This window comes from Urocampus carinirostris, chromosome 17 (assembly GCF_059441175.1).
Source record: "Urocampus carinirostris isolate Australia breed hairy pipefish chromosome 17, RoL_Ucar_1.0, whole genome shotgun sequence".
NCBI classification, from domain to species: Eukaryota; Metazoa; Chordata; class Actinopteri; order Syngnathiformes; family Syngnathidae; genus Urocampus; species Urocampus carinirostris.
The window spans coordinates 3,897,326-3,917,396 of NC_142365.1; the positions used below are offsets into that span (position 1 = coordinate 3,897,326).

General features: G+C 43.8%; 1 protein-coding gene across 1 annotated transcript; it reads right to left on the reverse strand.

Annotated features, from left to right (window-relative positions):
- Positions 1–5,089: 5,089 nt before the first annotated feature.
- scn4bb (sodium channel, voltage-gated, type IV, beta b) lies at positions 5,090–19,188 on the reverse strand. The gene is made up of 6 exons (XM_088321430.1): positions 19,081–19,188; positions 18,878–19,012; positions 14,965–15,128; positions 12,714–12,927; positions 9,599–9,728; positions 5,090–9,481 (listed from the first exon to the last, which is right to left on the reverse strand). Exons 2-6 carry the CDS (start codon positions 18,954–18,956, stop codon positions 9,376–9,378), a joined length of 693 nt encoding a protein of 230 aa, XP_088177556.1. The 5' UTR covers positions 18,957–19,012; positions 19,081–19,188; the 3' UTR covers positions 5,090–9,375.
- Positions 19,189–20,071: the final 883 nt, after the last annotated feature.

A 20,071-nucleotide genomic window follows, 5' to 3' on the forward strand; every position in this document is an offset into this window, starting at 1 on the left:
TAGCAGGGTTGGGTAGGGTTACTTTAACTGGATTACCTTAAATGACTTTTGGATTACTCCAACACCAAATATGCTAATAAAAGACAAAAGAAACTAAATATGAATAAACTGACTCCATTTTGTGCAGGCTTGGGGAGTAACGGAATACATGGAACGGCAAAAATGATGTTGGCAAGCTGTTTGGATTTATTTTCATTTTGTTTCTGTCGCATTTTGTTAGTTTTGCTGGAGATCAAAGACATCAAAGCCAGGAGTGAAAGCTTACCACGTGTTGTGAGTCATCATTTTATTCATATTCGGTTTCTTTTGTCTTTTATTAGCATATTTGGTATTGGAGTCATCCAAAAGTCATTGAAATCCAGTTAAAGTAACCCTACCCAACCCTGGTAGCTGGGTATGTAGCTGGGTAGGTAGCTGGGTAGCTGGGTTGGTAGTAGGTAGCTGGGTAGGTAGCTGGTTAGTTAGGTAGGTAGTTGGGTTGGTAGGTAGGTGGCTGGGGAGTTAGGTAGGTAGCTGGGTTGGTAGGTAGGTAGTTGGGTAGGTAGGTAGGTAGCTGAGTAGGTAGCTAGGTAGGTAGGCAGGTATCTGGGTAGGTAGGTAGGTAGGTAGTTGGGTAGGTAGGTAGGTAGGTAGGTAGGTAGGTAGCTGAGTAGGTAGCTAGGTAGGTAGGTAGGTAGCTGGCTTTTGTTTCTGTCGCATTTTATGTTCGTTTTGCCGGAGATCAAAGAGATCAAAGCCAGGAGAGAAAGCTTATCACGTGTTGTGAGTCATCATTTCATTCAGATTTAGTTTCTTTTGTCTTTTATTAGCATATTTGGTATTGGAGCAATCCAAAAGTCATTGAAAGTAATCAAGTTAAAGTAACCCTACCCAACCCTGGTAGCTGGGTAGGTAGGTAGGTAGGTAGGTAGCTGGGTAGGTAGGTAGGCAGCTGGGTTGGTAGTAGGTAGCTGGGTAGGTAGCTGGTTAGGTAGGTAGCTAGTTGGGTTGGTAGGTAGGTAGCTGGAGAGTTAGGTAGGTAGCTGGGTAGGTAGGTAGCTGGCAGGGTTGGGTAGGGTTACTTTAACTGGATTACTTTCAATGACTTTTGGATGACTCCAATACCAAATACGCTAATAAAAGACAAAAGAAACTAAATAGGAATAAAACGAGTGAATTTTGTGCAGGCTTGGGGAGTAACGGAATACATGGAACGGCAAAAATGATGTTGGCAAGCCCTTTGGATTCATTTTCATTTTGTTTCTGTCGCATTTTGTTAGTTTTGCTGGAGATCAAAGACATCAAAGCCAGGAGAGAAAGCTTACCACGTGTTGTGAGTCATCATTGTATTCGTATTTGGTTTCTTTTGTCTTTTATTAGCATATTTGGTATTGGAGTCATCCAAAAGTCATTGAAAGTTATCAAGTTAAAGTAACCCTACCCAACCCTGGTAGCTGGGTAGGTAGCTGGGTAGCTGGGTTGGTAGTAGGTAGCTGGGTAGGTAGCTGGTTAGTTAGGTAGGTAGTTGGGTTGGTAGGTAGGTGGCTGGGGAGTTAGGTAGGTAGCTGGGTTGGTAGGTAGGTAGTTGGGTAGGTAGGTAGGTAGCTGAGTAGGTAGCTAGGTACGTAGGCAGGTAGCTGGGTAGGTAGGTAGGTAGGTAGGTAGTTGGGTAGGTAGGTAGGTAGGTAGGTAGGTAGGTAGGTAGGTAGGTAGGTAGGTAGGTAGGTAGCTGAGTAGGTAGCTAGGTAGGTAGGCAGGTAGCTGGGTAGGTAGGTAGGTAGCTGGCTTTTGTTTCTGTCGCATTTTATGTTCGTTTTGCCGGAGATCAAAGCCAGGAGAGAAAGCTTATCACGTGTTGTGAGTCATCATTTCATTCAGATTTAGTTTGTTTTGTCTTTTATTAGCATATTTGGTATTGGAGTAATCCAAAAGTCATTGAAAGTAATCAAGTTAAAGTAACCCTACCCAACCCTGGTAGCTGGGTAGGTAGGTAGGTAGGTAGGTAGGTAGGTAGGTAGGTAGGTAGGTAGGTAGCTGCGTAGGTAGCTGGGTAGGTAGGTAGGTAGCTGGGTTGGTAGGTAGGTAGCTGGGGAGTTAGGTAGGTAGCTGGGTAGGTAGGTAGCTGGCAGGGTTGGGTAGGGTTACTTTAACTTGATTACTTTCAATGACTTTTGGATTACTCCAATACCAAATATGCTAATAAAAGACAAAAGAAACTAAATAGGAATAAAATGACTACATTTTGTGCAGGCTTGGGGAGTAATGGAACGGCAAAAATGATGTTGGCAAGCTGTTTGGATTGATTTTCATTTTGTTTCTGGCGCATTTGATGTTAGAGTTGCCGGAGATCAAAGAGATCAAAGCCAGGGGGGAATGCTTACCACGTGTTGTGAGTCATCATTTTATTCCTATTTAGTTTCTTTTGTCTTTTATTAGCATATTTGGTATTGGAGTCATCCAAAAGTCATTGAAAGCAATCCAGTTAAAGTAACCCTACCCAACCCTGAATATAGTACTTTAGCATACCATAGTAAGTACAACTTCTCTTCAATACATTTTAAAGGAGATTTGTGTGTATTTGACCTTTTAGATGTCGCTAAATCACAAATATTACACCCAAATTAAAATAAAACTAGAGATTAGATCAACCATGTAGCCTTTATTTTAAGTTATAATTCCTTCTGATGTTAAACCACTCATTTTTAAAGTATTTGTTTTTTAAATGCGCTATTTTAGCGTCATAAAACATTTGAAAACAACCAAAAGAAAACCCGTTTGACAAATTCTAACACACGACTGACCCCTGCTGGTTGGGGAGGAACACGCACCCTGTTAACGCGGTATTTAACAATAACATAACTTGCTTGGTTATGAATTTTAAAAACTATAAACTTAATATAATGTTAATATCGAGGCTAAACTAAAGAAATATAATAATTAGGTGTAAACGTTGGAGAATTATGTAAATACAAAGCCGAGTTTACGCTCACCACTTTGCTTTCATAGACGAGTCTTGAATTATATAATATAACGGTTGTTTTAATCGCGTTAATCTCATTTTTAATCTCCAATAACGCGACAAAAGGTTTCTACCAGACTAACCGCCGAATGTTGAATATAACTCTTCACTTCGAGCCATAAAAGTCATATCACAATCGAGCTAAAGTTCGTTAGCCTAGCAAGAAAAGGAGGAGGGGGGTTTTACCTCTTGTGGTCTGTATTGTCTCGTTGTCTTCAATCACTCGTGAAAAGAAAATGGATGACTAGAAAATAATATAAATACGTGATTTAATAATGGCGTTAAGACAGCTTGAAATACGTGAGAAACAGCTAAACCAGGGGTGTCAAACTCGGGGGGCCACACCCAAACAAACATTCTCTCGGGGGCCGGACGAGTCGATTAGAGAGGAGAAAAAAACAGGGAAATAAATAAAAGAAAGAGAGGGGAGAAAAGTAGAGAAGGTGGGATAAGGGAAGAGAAAGGGAAAGAAAGAGAGAGAAAGAACGAAAACTGAAGAGATAAAGAAAGAAAGAAAGAAAAAGAGAAGGAGAGAAAAGAAAAGTCGAGCATAAGAGAATGGGAGAAGGACAGAAGAAGAAAGCAAGAGAGAAAAAAGGAAAGCTAAAGAAGGTAAGAAGACACCGAGAGAAAGAGACAAAGAGGAACAAAGAAAGAAAAAGAGAGAGAAAGAGTGAAAGAGAGAGAGAGAGATCTAGAGTGAGAGAAAAAGGGAGCAAGAGAGAGAGAGGGAAAGAGGAAGTGACAGAAAGAGAAATAAATAAGAGAAAGAGAGGGGCAGAAAAGTGGAGAAGGTGGGACAAAGAAAGAAGAGGGAGAAAGAGAGAGAGAAAGAACAAAATCCAAAGAGAAACATAAAGAAAAAGAGAAGTAGAGAAAAGAAAAGGAGAGAACGAAAGAAGGGGTAAAAGACAGAAGGAGAAAGCAAGAGACCGAAAAGAGAGAAAAGGAAAAAGGAGAGAGCAAAAATAGGTAAAAAGACAAAGAGAGAAAGAGACACCGAGAGAAAGAGACAAAGAGGAACATAAAAAGAGAAAAAGATAGAGAAAGAGTGAAAGTGAGAGAGATAAAGAGTGAGTGAAAAGGGAACAAGAGATAGAGAGAGAAAGAACAAAATCCAAATAGTAATAAGAAGAAAGAAAAAGAGAAGGAGAGAAAGGAAAAGTCAAGAACGAGAGAAGGGGAGAAAGACAGAAGGAAAAAGCAAGAGAGAGAAAAGGAAAAAGGAGAGAGCAAAAGAAGGTAAAAAGACACAGAGAGAAAGAAACAAAGAGGAACAAGGAACAAGAAAAAGATAGAGAAAGAGTGAATGTGAGAGAGTATACCACCTGTCCCGTTTTTGCTCCCGTCTGTCCCCCGGCTTCGACCCGTTTTTGATCCTGACTACGTCTACTCTTCCGTCCCGGCTTTCGATCTTTTATGTCCTCAACCACGTCTACTCTCCTTTCCTGGCTTACAACTCGCTTCCGACCCTGACCACGTTTTTCCTCTCCCGTCCCGGCTACTGATCCGTTTTACGCAAATGGGTCCTGTCTCCGTTCTTGTCTTGACAGAAATGACATGTAGAACAGTGGTTCCCAAACTACGGCCCGCGGGCCGGATTAGGCCTGACTCTACATTTGGACTCTACATTTTGCTCCCGTCTGTCCCCCAGCTTCGACCCGCTCATGATCCTGACCCCGTCTACTCTTCGTCCCGGCTTTCGACCTCTTTTTGTCCCCGACTACGTCTTACGACTCGCTTACGACCACGTTTTGGCTCTCCTGTCCCGGCTACTGACCCTTTTTTTTTCTGTCCCCCGCAATGAATGATACACAGAGCTTTAACACCTTAATGATGTCGTTTTATTTGAAAAACAACAAAACCAGCAAGATTTTTTTTGCTGCAAATTTTATTCGCTTGTTCAGTAATAAACAGGTGAAGATCCGACATTCAGGAACAACTTCTACGTCATCCAAGAGCTAGCCAGAGCTTTATTAGCCGAGTATTATCGTGCAGCGATGGAAAATGTCTTACAGGCTGCAGATCCCGTTCGGGTACAGTAGTCCAAAAACCGAAGGACGGTCTGTTTTTGCATGCTTTTGTATCCCGATCCAAGACGTGTTGAATTTTATTGCTCGCCGTAAAATCACAGTGATACAGAAGATCAGTGTTACCATTTTTTAAATTTGCATAGTACTGCTGCGTGATACTCTCAATAAATTGCATGAAATACAGTGATATTCTAACATGGGGTTTACATAGAATACTGTCATTTCCACTTGAATTTTGTGCAGTCCCTTCTCAAGGTTTCTTCGTTTGCCTCATGTTGAGGTTTTGAGTTTTTCCTTGCCCTCATGTCGCTTTTAGATCAGGGGATGGTGTCATAATAGTCTGTAGTTTGTAATAGTCTGTGGTCTGTGAAGCCCTTTCAGACTGTCCCTTCTCAAGGTGTCTTCATTTTCCTCATGTTGAGGTTTTGAGTTTTTCCTTGCCCTCATGCCGGCTTTAGATCAGGGGATGGTGTAGTAATAGTCTGTAGTGTGCAATAGTCTGTGTAGCCCTTTGAGACTTTCCCTTCTCAATGTTTCTTCGTTTGCCTCATGTTGAGGTTTTGAGTTTTTCCTTGCCCTCATGTCGGTTTTAGATCAGGGGATGGTGTCATAATAGTCTGTAGTTTGCAATAATCTGTGGTCTGTGCAGCCCTTTAAAACTGTCCCTTCTCAAGGTTTCTTCATTTTCCTCATGTTGAGGTTTTTGAGGTTTTCCTTGCCCTCATGTCAGTTTTAGATCAGGGGATGGTTTGACAGTAGTCTGTAGTCTGTAGACCGCCAATATTATTTTCATGATCATTTCATTATTATTTTTACTGTTTCATCCCGATTTTTCTTCAAGCACAGGTGTCTCTCTCAGACCAGAGAGCTAATTATCAAGTTTTTTTTTTCACAAAAAAAAAAAACATCCACCCATCCTTTTTTTTAAATCTCAAACAAAATACCAGATTATTTTCAGTCAAACAAAGACACCGACTGACCAACAATAAACTCTACGTTCTCTATTCACAATACAGTAATCCCTCGTTTTTCACAGGGATTGCGTTCCAAAAATAGTCAAAACCCACAAAGTAGAAACCTTAATATATTTATAAGGGTATTTAATTATTTCATACTCAAGAATAAACCCGATTTACCGGCTCAAGTATTTGTTTAACAAGTAGAAATACGATACTTTCTAAAGATGTGTTTTTAAAACTAAATAATATTACTGTTTAATTGCTGTTTGGATTAGGCAGCCGATCCACTTTCTTTGACACGATACTTTACGCCATCATTTGGACGTTATGGAAAACTGCATTCACCTCGTGGTTCCATCCTACAGCAACGACATATTTTTCCATTATCAAACATTTTTGAAAAGAATTGAGCCAGTAGAGAGCACCAAAGTCCCGCATGTGGCTCCAGAGCAGGTTTAGCGGGTGGAGAGGGCTGCCTTTGTTGGCTATAGAAAGCGTCTTTCTCTGTTTAGCCAATCGGGATGCAAAACATAATGCACAATGGGGATTACTGTACTGTATTGCTTATAGAGAACCAGTTATTATTCATAAAATAATGAAAATAAAAATTATGTCAATACATTATCTACTGCAGAAACAGACATCCCCCACTTGATCCCCAGCAATCGTCCCGCACTCCCGAGGTAATAATTTACAAATGTATAAATATAAAATCCCACTGCAATAGTTGTACAGTACATTCATCTCCTTGTGCGTCTTCCGCCTGGTGATTATCCTCGGCACAATTTACCCACAAGCCCCTGCTACTCCAGCGCCCGGTGTGCAATATGAGCGCTAGTCATCAAAGGCCTCCTTTTAGCTTCACTATAAAACAACTTTTATAAAACTAACCTCTGCGATAAGGAAAATACAGCCGGTAGGACAATTAAGGGTTGGACGCGGACAAAGAACATGGCGGTCGGAACGGAATCTTATAAGATTGCACTACTTTGACTGTACTAGATCCTATAAATGCGACATACAGGCCTTGTTTTGAACTGCATTTGTTATTTTTGATAAAAGCAGCAGGACTTGTGAGCATTGTCTAGTTAATTCTAGTATTCGCAGCACTTAATGGTAATATTTTAGTGTGTCGTGTGTACTTTAAAAACACTTGGGTCAGAAATAACCCAACTGTGTCAAAATGGACCGATCCACTTATGAGGGGAAAGGGGATTGTAACTAAACCAATATTATTGTTGCTCAGTATCCACAAATCATAGTACGTTAGGTTTACTATCCATCCATCCATTATCTGCACCGCTTATCCTCAGTAGGGTCGCGGGGGAGCTGGAGCCCATCCCAGCTATGTTTATAGTTGCCAAACCAAATTGGGTCACACTATAGAAAATAAACACCCAAAAACACAAAGACAGTGAGAAAGAGATTAAAAGTGTTATATTAAACCTAGGCAGGCTGGGTTCAGGGTTCATGTCCAGCTACCCGTAACCTCCCCGTGCGGAGTTTGCATGTTCTCCCCCTGCGTGCTTGGTTTCCTCCCACATTCCAAAACCATTAATGTTAGGTTGATTGGCTGGTCTGAATTGTCCCTAGGTGTGTCTCTGTGTGCCTTGTGATTGGCTGGCAACCAGTTCAGGGTGTCCCCTGCCCACTACCCGAAAACGGCTGGGATGGGCTCCAGCACCCCCGCGACCCTACTGAGGATAAGCGGTGCAGATAATGGATGGATGGATGGATTTATTTATCTATTTATTAAGGTTTTCGATTAAAAAAATGACGGGGTCAGGGTTTCAAAATAACCCAGGAAGTTGGGTCGAATGAGCCAAAGTAGTTGATAAGAAGGGTGGGCGTACCGATTCAAATATAGATATCATCGATACTTTTTAGTGCCTAAAATCTTTTTTATTGTAATGACAAACTAATTCAAGGGGGGAAGGGTTCAGGTATTGAATGATCACGACCTTTCCGAGCGAAAAGTATCGATATCGGATCAGTATGGATACTACCCTGTATTTACTCGGATCAAATCGTTACCAAAACTCCCTGGTAGATATTGAAATCGTTTCCCAAATGTGGTAATTTATGACCCAATTATTTTTAAAGTATGTCCGCGAAAATGTGATTAAAAGTATTAATACTCCTGTATCCTGTATCCTGTATTCTGTATGCTGATTCTGTTTCCTGTTTCGATCCCCGATCCGAGCTCTGTTCTCCTGTCCCAGCCACCCGTGTCCTGATTCTGTTTCCTGTTTCGATCCCCGATCCGAGCTCTGTTCTCCTGTCCCTGCTACCCGTATCCTGATTTTGTTTCCTGTTTTGATCCCGGATCCAAGTTCCGTTTTCCTTTCCCAACTTCCCGTATCCTGATTCTGTTTCCTGTTCCAATCCCCAAACCAAACTCTATTCTCCTGTCCCAGCTACCCGTATCCTGATTCTGTTTCGATCCCTGATCCAAGTTCCGTTCTCCTGTCCCAGCTACCTGTATCCTGATTCTGTTTCCTGTTTCGGTCCCTGATCCAAGTTCCGTTCTCCTGTCCCAGCTACCCATATCCCGATTCTGTTTCCTGTTCCGATCCCCGATCCAAACTCTGTTCTCCTGTCCCAGCTACCCGTATCTTGATTCTGTTTCAATCCCTGATCCAAGTTCCGTTCTCCTGTCCCAGCTACCCATATCCCGATTCTGTTTCCTGTTCCGATCCCCGATCCAAACTCTGTTCTCCTGTCCCAGCTACCCGTATCTTGATTCTGTTTCGATCCCTAATCCAAGTTCCGTTCTCCTGTCCCAGCTACCCGTATCCTGATTCTGTTTCCTGTTTCGGTCCCTGATCCAAGTTCCGTTCTCCTGTCCCAGCTACCCATATCCCGATTCTGTTTCCTGTTCCGATCCCTGATCCAAACTCTGTTCTCCTGTCCCAGCTACCCGTATCCTGATTCTGTTTCGATCCCTGATCCAAGTTCCGTTCTCCTGTCCCAGCTACCCGTATCCTGATTCTGTTTCCTGTTTCGATCCCCGATTCAAGCTCTGTTCTCCTGTCCCAGCTACCTGTATCCTGATTCTGTTTCCGGTTTCAATCCCTGATCCAAGTTTCGTTCTCCTGTCCCAACTACCCGTATCCTCAACAAAGCCATGTTTGGCACATGTGCTTAGAAAATAAATTCTCAGTACCAATTGACACAAGTGAGGTGTAAATAATGAATTCCAGTATCTTTGGTTGTGTAAGAGATGCTAGAACTGTGCGCGTTTGTCAAAAGCATGTACAATCCTGTGCATTGCGAGTACATTTAAAAGGCAAAGCCAGGCAGGCACCGTTTTTCCTCCCCTCCGAAAACTACCGTGCTTGTATGCAATACAATAAAGCACCTCTAGGGTTAAAACGCATGCATCTCATTTCTGTTTCGGAGGTTTGGGTTTGGGTTTGGAATCCACTTTCGATCCCGAGAGGCCGTTTTCTGTGTTGTCGATCCCTGATGACGTAACCAGGCACTCCTTACTGCTCGGAGGAAATGGGAGACGGGTTTGGGTTTTTTTTGGGTGGGTAAGGAATTGAGGAAGAAGAAAAGACATCAACAGTCTCTCAAATGTCAACAACCGGGAAGCGGGAGCTTACTTTTTCTCCCTGAGCTTGGAAAGAACAAAGAGGGTGAAGTTCTTGAGCAGCATGAAGCCCATGAGCAGAGCAATAGCGCCCCCCACAGCAGAAGCGATGATGATGGTCAGTGTGTTGTCCACTTCTCTCACTGCACAAGAAGTTAGCAATAAGGAACTAGATATTAGAGGAATACTACATGTTAGAGCAAATAAGCCCAGCACAAAAATAACTTCGACATTATTTGCTTCGAATAATTCACCTTGGAATGGATGGAACGACTATGTCCCCTTTTGGACAGTTAGCCACATTCCAAAACGATTTTCTCACCCTATGTAATTATGTCAAATGGAGGGACATTCACAAATACAGGAAGTTATGCAAATTTCTCACTTCTTTGGCTTTATAACAAGTTTAGCAATTTCAAACACCGTCACCCGATACTGAGTGTATCAGATATCTAATGCCATGCCCATAGAGACATTATCTGGTCGAGTGTCACCGGTCCATATGAAAAGATTTAGCTGAGCGGTAGCCGGTGTCTTTTCTTCTGCCTGGCTGGTTCGTCTCGCACGGCGGCTGCGGCCTTGAGTTTAGCACGTGGGCCATAAGTTGCAACCACCTGGAGCACAAGACCAAATCTCTCCGCAACAAGGAAGAGGATGGTTTCAGATTTACCACCATGTTTGCTCGATCTTGGGAATGAGTGTTTTTCTCTGTACAAGGGAATCACCACAAATCGACTAGCATTATTGCACGAAACCTTGTTTTTGTGCTAGTAACTTCCAGACTTTCAGCGGTCAAAAACTCCCATAATCTCCGGCGCTTTACTCTCCCCTTTTTTTATATCATTAATTCTCTGTGTTAATAAATTGTGTGTGCTATTTCACACAGCCTGGTTCTTTAAATCTATTTTCTTGGGATTAGTCATTCATATCAGAACTCAAATAACTCAAAGTAATAACGGAAATTAAATTCATATCAGTGTCGGAAATTCTAGCATCCTTCAGAGAAAAAAGATTTATGGTGGAGCACAAGCAACACCTAGAGGAAAGTTCGTTTACTTATTACAGTAACGAATAACTTGTTTCAATCCTAACAAGTGTCGTGTCCAGCATGGTCGCCGTGGCAACCGGCTGGCCCCGCCCCCTGGGCAACAGCTGAAACAGATCGCCTAATTTGCGTGTTTGCTTCTTAAGTGGGGTTTGGGGTTTTGCGGGGGCTGGCTCATTGCATTTTCTGTCTGCATTTCCCGTTCTGTTTTGCTCTGTCCTGTTTTGTTTGAGTCGGAAGAAACCTGTGTTTGCACGTTTTTTTGTTAAAGCCTGTTTGTTCTGTCTTGTCCCTGAGTTTTGGACGACTTTTATTTTGGTAAATAAAAGTTTTGATCGTCAACGCAATTGAGTTCTCCCTTCCTGCCTCCTGCCTCCGTTCTGGTCCGGTCTCCCTCGTGACAACAAGTTTAAAGCTAGAAAAATCCCTACATACGAGAGAAAAATATTGAGTAGGGATTCAAAAACATTACCTTAGAATTAATCCTTTATTTTGTTTGTACTGGTAGGGGATTTTTTTTCCAATAGTAATACATGCACCCAAGGGCGTAGTTTTGGCATAGACAGAGGGGACATGTCCCCACCGATATCGTCCAATCATTGTTCTGTCCCCCACCAATATAATGTGATTACTCCAATTCCAAGCCCAAAACCTTAAAGATATGGCCCGCAAGCGGAATCAGGCCAGTTTGATGATTTATTCTAGCCCGTCATAAATTTCTCGAGCGCATTTCTACCAAAAATCATGATTTTTTTTTTTTTTTAAATAAATACAACCTAAATGGGCAGCACGGCGGCGCAGTGGTTAGCGCATCTGCGGCACAGTTCATGTCTTGGGAACCTCCTGCGTGGGTTCAAATCCAGCTTCAGACTTCCTGTGCGGAGTTTGTATGTTCTCCCCGTGCTTATGGTTTCCTCCCACATTCCAAAAACATGCATGTCAGGATAATTGGCCGGTCCAAATTGTCCCTAGGTGTGAATGAGCGAGTAAGTTGTCTGTCCCCGTGTGCCCTGCTATTGGCTGGCAACCAGTTCAGGGTGTCCCCTGCCCACTGCCCGATGATTGCTGGGATGGGCTCTAGCACCCCCGCGACCCTACTGAGAATAAGCGGTGTCGCTAATGAGATGAGATGAGACAAACTAAATGGGGCCACTAGAGGGCAGTAATTGGAGAGGTGGGTCGAGTAGCCAAAAATTTTACTCAAGTAAAAGTACTGTTACTTCATGTTACTCAAGTAGAATTACAATGTAGTCATCCAATTAATTACTTGGTGAAAAAATTACTCAAGTACTTAGTAACTGGGGCAATGTCTATTTCTTCCTTAAGTAACTATTCAATCAGATCATTTATTCATCAAAATCCATCTGATCAACAATAAATGACACTTAATTAAAATTGAGATTAGAATAATTAAAGTAAATTCATCCAGCCATCCATTTTTGTGCACCGCTTATCCTCAGTAGGGTCACGGGAGTGCTGGAGCCCATCCAAGCTGTCTTCAGGCAGTGGGCAGGGGACACCTTTTAATCATCCTGTATTTGAGAGAAAATAATTTAGACATCGGGCAGCACGGCGGCGCAGTGGTTAGCACATGTGCGGCACAGTTCATGTCATGGGAACCTCCTGCGTGGGTTCAAATCCAGCTCCTGTGCGGAGTTTGTATGTTCTCCCCGTGTTTGCGTGGGTTTCCTCCGGGCACTTCCTCATTCCACATTCCAAAAACATGCATTTCAGGTGAATTGGCCTGTCCAAATTGTCCCTAGGCATGAGCGAGTAAGTTGTCTGTCCCCGTGTGCCCTGCGATTGGCTGGCAACCAGTTCAGGGTGTCCCCTGCCCACTGCCCGATGATTGCTGGGATGGGCTCCAGCACCCCCGCCACCCTACTGAGGATAAACGGTGCAGCTAATGAGATGAGATGAGATAATCAAGGTAAGTAAGTTCATCCATCCATTATCTGCACCGCTTATCCACAGTAGGGTCACGGGAGTGCTGGAGCCCATTCAAGCTGTCTTCAGGCAGTGGGCAGGGGACACCCTTTAAATCATCCAGTATTTGAGAGTAAAGAGTTTAGACACCACTTACACTTGTCTACCACAATGAGTTGAAAGATGGCGCTATGGTTCTTGTCTTTTTCTTTAGGGTTCCGTCCAAAGCAGGTGTACTGGCCCCCGTCCTCAAAAGTGATGTTCCACAACAGGATGGATATATTTTGTTTTTTTCCAACAAAATCGAAGCGATCTTTGTAAAACTTCACTTTTGGCACCACGCCCTCTGACGGAATCACAGCGTCGCACACCTGGTGGGAAAAGAAGATGTGCGTGTTAAGGTTTGGGTAATGGACCCATGTGGGGGAGGGAGGAACTAAGGCGGGACTGATCAAAACAAGGACGGTATTTATTAACAAAACCAAGACCAAAGTATTGAAAAGACATGTCATCACAAAGCGATTAACAAAATGACCAAACAAGAAAGCAGAAACAAAAACCAAACCTAGGAGTCAAGTAACAAAGAAACAAGAAACGAGTGGACGCAACACCTAATCACTACAAAAGCTATCTGTTTAGGACAGGGGTGTCAAACTGGTTTTAGCTGGGGGCCACAAAAGCTATAAAAAAATCTCACAGGGGGCCAGACTAGTAAGTTAAAGAGAAAGAGAGGGAGAAAAAGAGAGAGAAAGAGAGGGAGGGAAAGAGATCGAAAAACAGATAGGGAGAACATTAAAAAAAAAATCCTTCAGTACTGGGAGAGCAAGGCGTGGTCGGGGTCGAAGGCGAGTCGTAAACCAGAACGGGAGAGAAGACGTGGTCAGGATCAAAACGGGTCGAAACCAGGGACAGACGGGAGCAAAAAAACGGGACAGGTGGGGGTCAGGGTTGAAAAAGGCTCGCCTAGTGTCCATTGAGGTTCGGACTGACAAAAGGGGACAGACAGGACTGGGTTCAAATACTGACTGCGGCAGTTGGCGCCAAAGGAGCGGACCCAACTGAGTCACATCAGTAATCATGACACTTCCTTGAGCTGTGTAGCACTCGTTTTCTGCTGCACCAGATAACACAGCGACATCTAGTGGTTAAATAATACACACTGTCACTTTAATCTTAGTCCAGTAAATGATGGATTCATGTATTACTGATTGGGTTTTTTCACATTCATTCTTAAGATAGCCGAGGACAGCGGAATGTTTTTATTGAAGGTTTTCCCGATTGGGTCCAACCTCACCCGGACCCTAGCATGTAAATGGGGTCTGAGACAATGTTCCCTGAAATTTTGCAGGGGTCTGAGCGTTCACACAAAGTCGGTGAGCAACGCTTGAAACAACAGTGAGCAATAGCAATCCCAAGTGTGGCAACTAAGTCATTATCAAACATGTCCAAAACTTGACATCAAGTTACATTTTGCTGAGTTTCCGGCAATGAAAAAATATTTTTCTCTTTTGAATGAATTGACTCATGTATTATTGCAAACGTCGTTTGTTCTTACAATTCTTTTACAAGATATCCATTTCTTTGTATTTCCTGAAATATTTTGTCGCATAATATTAACATTTTTGGGGGCTTATTTCGTCGGAACTGTACTTAATCACGTTTTTGAGCGGAAGTACAATGTTGGCGACACGATTCCCTTGATATCGTTGGAAATTATTTGAATGCAACACAAACTTTTTCTTCTTTTTTTCCGTGTTTTTTTCTACTTTTTTTTAAAATTCCTTTAAAAAAATCTCATTGTGTTTATTTTTTCCGAGCTGTTACTTTTTTCGTTTTGTTCTCGATTTACTTTTTTCCTACATTTCTTTTTTTCTGGCTTTTTTCAAAATTTTTCCTTCTTTTTTCTCTTCCTTTTGTTTCTTTTTGTCTCAGCTTTTCACTACTTTTTCATTTTGGTATTTTTTTCTTTTTGGTTCTATTCCCCCCCTTCCTTAAAGTCGTTTTGTGCATCATTTTACATCATATTTGGTTATGTTTGGATTAAAGAAGCAAAAAAAAACCCGAAGAGCCGTTTAGGACCCGGAAGAGTCGGTTCCTTGAGCCGAGCCGAAGAAGCCGGTTCCCCGACAAACTCTACTAACTTTACTCAACTTCGTTCTCCTTCGACTCGACTTCAAAATAGCGCATTTAGGACACAACGTCAGGGGAACCCGTGTATTTTGACCTTCATGCACTGTCACTTTGACTTAAGTCGCTTCTTACTTAGTAATTTTGAGCCCTCATTTTTGTGCGCTGGCGAGATTTTCTTGTGCGCTGAGAATGTGCGAGCAGTGCGCGCAATTGCGCATGCGCGCAGTTTAGAGGGAACACTGGTCCGAGACCCCTCCCCACCAATCTCCCGGGCTTACCGTCTGCATGGTGCCGTTGTCGTTGAACTGCCATCGGAAATAAAGGTTCTCGATGCCGATGCAACTGGAGTATGTGCAAGGCAGCGTGACCGTGCTGCCGTTGACGGCCTCCAGGAATGGAATCTTCCCGACGGACATCTCCAAACCCTGAGAGAACTTCACAACTACAAAACAACACATTTTTTTTTGTATTAGATTGAGTTTACTCATTTTGTTACCGCGTCAAAACAATTCTTAATACACACACAAACACATATAGCTGTCATGAACCAGAACTGGATCAGGACCCAAGCGCGTGACGTTACTCACACAAGCCTTTTATTTTAAGGGAAATGGGGATTCATGCACGTTAGGGAGCAGTCTGGCATGAGATGATAGGCAGCCAGAGGCCGACGAGATCGATACCAATTGCCCGAGTTGATATCGGACAGATGGGGTCGATACTGGACAGGACGCGACAGAGAGGACAGATAATGAAACAGGATATCGAAAACAAACAGAACAAACTAGACAGGAACAAAAACTGGAGAGAGTAATAAACAAGACAAAAATAGACGGGAACAAAACTGGAAACCGATAATAAACAGGACAAAGATAAACGGGAAAAATACCGGACAGAGAAAACCAACAGGAACCAGGACCGAGTCAAAAGCCACGTCTTGCGGGATCACCCACTAAACACGCACACACTCAGCCCTCCGCAACCTGCACCCTTGATAGCATCTGCTCTGTGTTGTGTGCTGTGGAACACCGTGCGTGATGAAAATCGAAATATCGAAAATAATCAGGACAAACTAGACGGGAACAAAAACTGGAGAGAATAATAAACAGGACAAAAATAGACGGGAACGAAACTGGAAACTGATATCAAACAGGACAAAAATAAACGGGAACAATACCGGACATTAAATGCCAACAGGAAAACAGGACCGAGTCAAAACCCACGTCTTGCAGGGCACACCCACCTAACATGCACTCACTCAGCCCTCCGCGACCTGCACCCGTGATAGCATTTGCTGTGTGTTGTGTGACCATGCATGATGACAATTGAAGTATCGAAAATAAACAGGACAAACTAGATGGGAACGAAAATTGGAGAGAATAATAAACAGGACAAAAATAGACGGGAACAAAACTGGAAACCGATAACAAACAGGACAAAAATAAATCGGAACAATACGGGACGGGGAATACCAATAGGAAAACAGGACCGAGTCAAAACCCACGTCTTGCGGGGCACACCCACCTAACACGCACACACTCAGCCCTCCGCAACCTGCAACCATGATAGCATTTGCTGTGTGTTGTGTGCTGCGGAACACCATGCATGATGAAAATCAAAATATCGAAAATAAACAGGACCAACTAGGCGGGAACAAAACCTGGAGAGAATAAAAAAAAACAGGACAAAAATGGACAGGAACGAAACTGGAAACCGATAATAAACAGGACAAAAATAAACAGGAACAATACCGGACAGGGAAAACCAACAGGAACCAGGACCGAGTCAAAACCCACGTCTTGCTGGGCACACTCACCTAACACGCACACACTCAGCCCTCTTCAACCTGCACCCGTGACAGCATTTGCTGTGTGTTGTGTGCTGCGGAACACTATGCACGATAAAAATCGAAATATCGAAAATGAACAGGACAAACTAGATGGGAACAAAAACTCGAGAGAATAATAAACAGGACAAAAATAGACGGGAACAAAACTGGAAACCGATATTAAACAGGACAAAAAAAAAACGAAACAATATTGGACAGGGAATACCAACAGGAAAACAGGACCGAGATAAAACCCACGTCTTGTGGGGCACACTCACCTAACACGCACACACACAGCCCTTTGCAACCTGCACCCGTGATAGCATTTGCTGTGTGCAGTGTGTTGTGTGCTGCAGAACACCATGCATGATGAAAATCAAAATATCGAAAATAAACAGGAACAACTAGACGGGAACGAAAACTAGAGAGACTAATAAACAGGACAAAAATAGACGGGAAAGAAACTGGAAACCGATATTAAACAGGACAAAAATAAATGGGAACAATACCGGACAGGGAATACCAACAGGAACCAGGACCTCCGCAACCTGCAACCACGATAGCATTTGCTCTGTGTTGTGTGCTGCGGAACACCATGCATGAGGAAAATCGAAATATCGAAAATGAACAGGACAAACTTGACGGGAACGAAAACTGGAGAGAATAAAAAAACAGGACAAAAATAGACGGGAACGAAACTGGAAACCGATAATAAACAGGACAAAAATAAACGGGAACAATACCGGACAGGGAATACCAACAGGAAAACAGGACTGAGTCAAAACCCACATCATGCGGGGCACACTCACCTAACACGCACACACTCAGCCCTCTTCAACCTGCACCCGTGATAGCATTTGCTGTGTGTTGTGTGACCATGCATGATGACAATCCAAATATCGAAAATAAACAGGACAAACTAGACGGGAACGAAAACTGGAGAGAATAATAAACAGGACAAAAAAAGACGGGAACCATAACTGGAAACCGATATTAAACAGGACCAAAATAAACGGGAACAATACCTGACAGGCAATACCAACAGGAGAACAGGACCGAGTCAAAACCCACGTCTTGCGGGGCACACTCACCTAACACGCACACACTCAGCCCTCTTCAACCTGCACCCGTGATAGCATTTGCTCTGTGTTGTGTGCTGTGGAACACCATGCATGATGAAAATCGAAATATCGAAAATGAACAGGACAAACTAGACGGGAATGAAAACCGGAGAGAATAATAAACAGGATAAAAAAAGACAGGAACAAAACTGGAAACCAATATTAAATAGGACAAAAATAATTGAAACCACGAAAAGCAATATTGTGATGGATTACTACCTTCTCAAGGTTTCTTATTTTCTTCATGCTGAGGTTTTGGAGTTTTTCCTTGCTAGCATGTTGGTTGCAGATCAGGGGTGTCATTGTATTCCGTGCAGTTATTTGAGACATTTTGAGATCAACAGCGTCACAAATAAATATGAAATATGAGTCTGTGACTGCTTGGCAGGGGCATCCATCATTTTCCTCCCCACCCGAGCTGAATGCTGCCATCTAGTGTTAATTGAGTGAATGACATTGTGACCGAGCTTTTGTGCAGAAATTTAGTTAGAGTGACGCAGAGTAAGGGCAGCACGGCAGCGCAGTGGTTAGCGCGTGTGCGGCACAGTTCTGAGGTCATGAGATCAAACCTCCTGTGCGGAGTTTGCATGTTCTCCCTGTGCTTGCCTGGGTTTCCTCCGGGCACTCCGGTTTCCTCCCACATTCCGAAAACATGCCTGTCAGGTTAATTGGCTGGTCCAAATTGTCCCTAGTGAGTTGTCTGTCCCTGTGTGCCCTGCGACTGGCTGGCAACCAGTTCAGGGTGTCCCCTGCCCACTGCCCTGAAGACAGCTGGGATGGGCTCCGGCACCCCCGTGACCCTACTGAGGATAAGTGGTGCAGATAACGGATGGATGGATGGATAATGGACGCAGAGTGAGCGCATTTAACCCAATATAAGAAAAAAATGGCTGTCGTTTGCGAGGCGCATTTAAATATACAGTGTGATGACCTCAAGGTCATAATAAGGTCAAGCATGACTGCAGCAAATATAGAGAGTCAAGGAATCAGGTCTTTCGGGAGTCCGAGAAACTTATTGATTCCTTTGCCATCTCAACTGCTGCATGCTGAGTTTGCAAACTCTACTAAAAAGGAAACATTAAGAGGAGCCGATGGAGAACAAAACCCAGGCGCATGCGCATGAATTCTTTGGTTTCTGCCGGCCGCGTCCGTCTCCCCCAAAATAACCGATTCGCTTCATGCTAACTGAGGAAAATCCGAAAATAAACATGCAAAAGAGTTCCATTTGAAAATGAACATTACCCAGCAGCACCGTGACCATCAGGTCAAAGCGTAGAAGGCCCAGGGCATGGCACCGGATTCCGAGGACCTCCATGACCATCACGGTTCTTCAGTGGAAAAACGTCCTTCACCCCCTCTCAGCCTCCGCAGTTGAATCTGAAGAAAACAACAGAAGCCAAACTACTTGCAAGTAAAAAGTTAAAAGTCCAATCACAAAGTCCAACCTGCCCGGCGTTCCCTGCGGCCCGACTGCTGCAACGTCAGGGTTCACTCAAGGAGACCGCTCCAGTCCGCATTCTCACTGCAGCGGTTGCAGAAGAAGCCGGCTCCGGAGACAATTACGACAGAAACGTCGCAGCTCGGAGACCCCCCCGCCCAGGAGATGGCTCCTCCCTCTCCTGGCTTCGCACCCCTCCGGGCTATCCGACAACTTTTGCCCGTCCTCTAAGCTGGCGCCGGGCCACTTTTCACCCCCGCCCTCCGCTCCTGTCTCCCGACCGTCACCTTCTCCCCCCGTCTCTTCTTGCTGACTCGGGGTGTGCACGGGGAAAAGTTCTGCAGTGCAGATCGGGCTTGTGTTACGCAAGTCCCGGGGTCGATCGCAGGGATGCTGTACTACCCATTACTCATCGGGATCGTGCGGCACGTTTTTAGAGGACGTGCGTCCTGTCCGACGCGGTAAAGGTCAACCTCTCATGTGTCCCACGGAGTTTACTTGACTCGGGGTTGTGCAGCTGCAAGTGTGGTTAAAGGTATTCCCAGCAGAAAAGATTTAGAGACATTTCGTTGACCCATCTGGCTTGTTTCCTAAACAGCTGTAACATCATTGAATCCCTTTAACACAACATGTGAGGCCAACTCCGAAACAGACTCCTTTTAGGTAGGCAAGTGTGGCGTTTCGTCTGTGTTTTTAATCGCAGTTGGTATAACTTTGCCCGGTTAGCTTCCTGTTCGTGTCGTAGCTTCCGAGGGCTTTCCTGTTTTGTGTGTTCCCGTTGGTTGCCCGGTGTTAGCGCCGGTTTTGTTGTGTCCCTTGGTTTATTCCTAGCGAGCTTTGCGTTTTGCTTCGTAGGTGTAGCCGCTTTTCGTTGTTGCTAGCCTGACCGCACTCTGCGTGTTTTGGGGTCAGCTAGCCTCGCATTTACCCCCCGAGCCTGTATTTCGTTGCTACGTAGCCCCTTTTGGACTGCTCAGCCCTAGTCGTACCATTACTTT

Coding starts and splice junctions, on each gene's coding strand:
- scn4bb (XM_088321430.1), bottom strand. CDS start 18,956: ATGGTCATGGAGGTCCTCGGAATCCGGTGCCATGCCCTGGGCCTTCTA. Junction 12,928..14,964: donor ACAACGGCACCATGCAGACG/GTAAGCCCGGGA, acceptor TTTTCCCACCAG/GTGTGCGACGCTGTGATTCC. Junction 9,729..12,713: donor ACTCATTGTGGTAGACAAGT/GTAAGTGGTGTC, acceptor CTTCTTGTGCAG/TGAGAGAAGTGGACAACACA.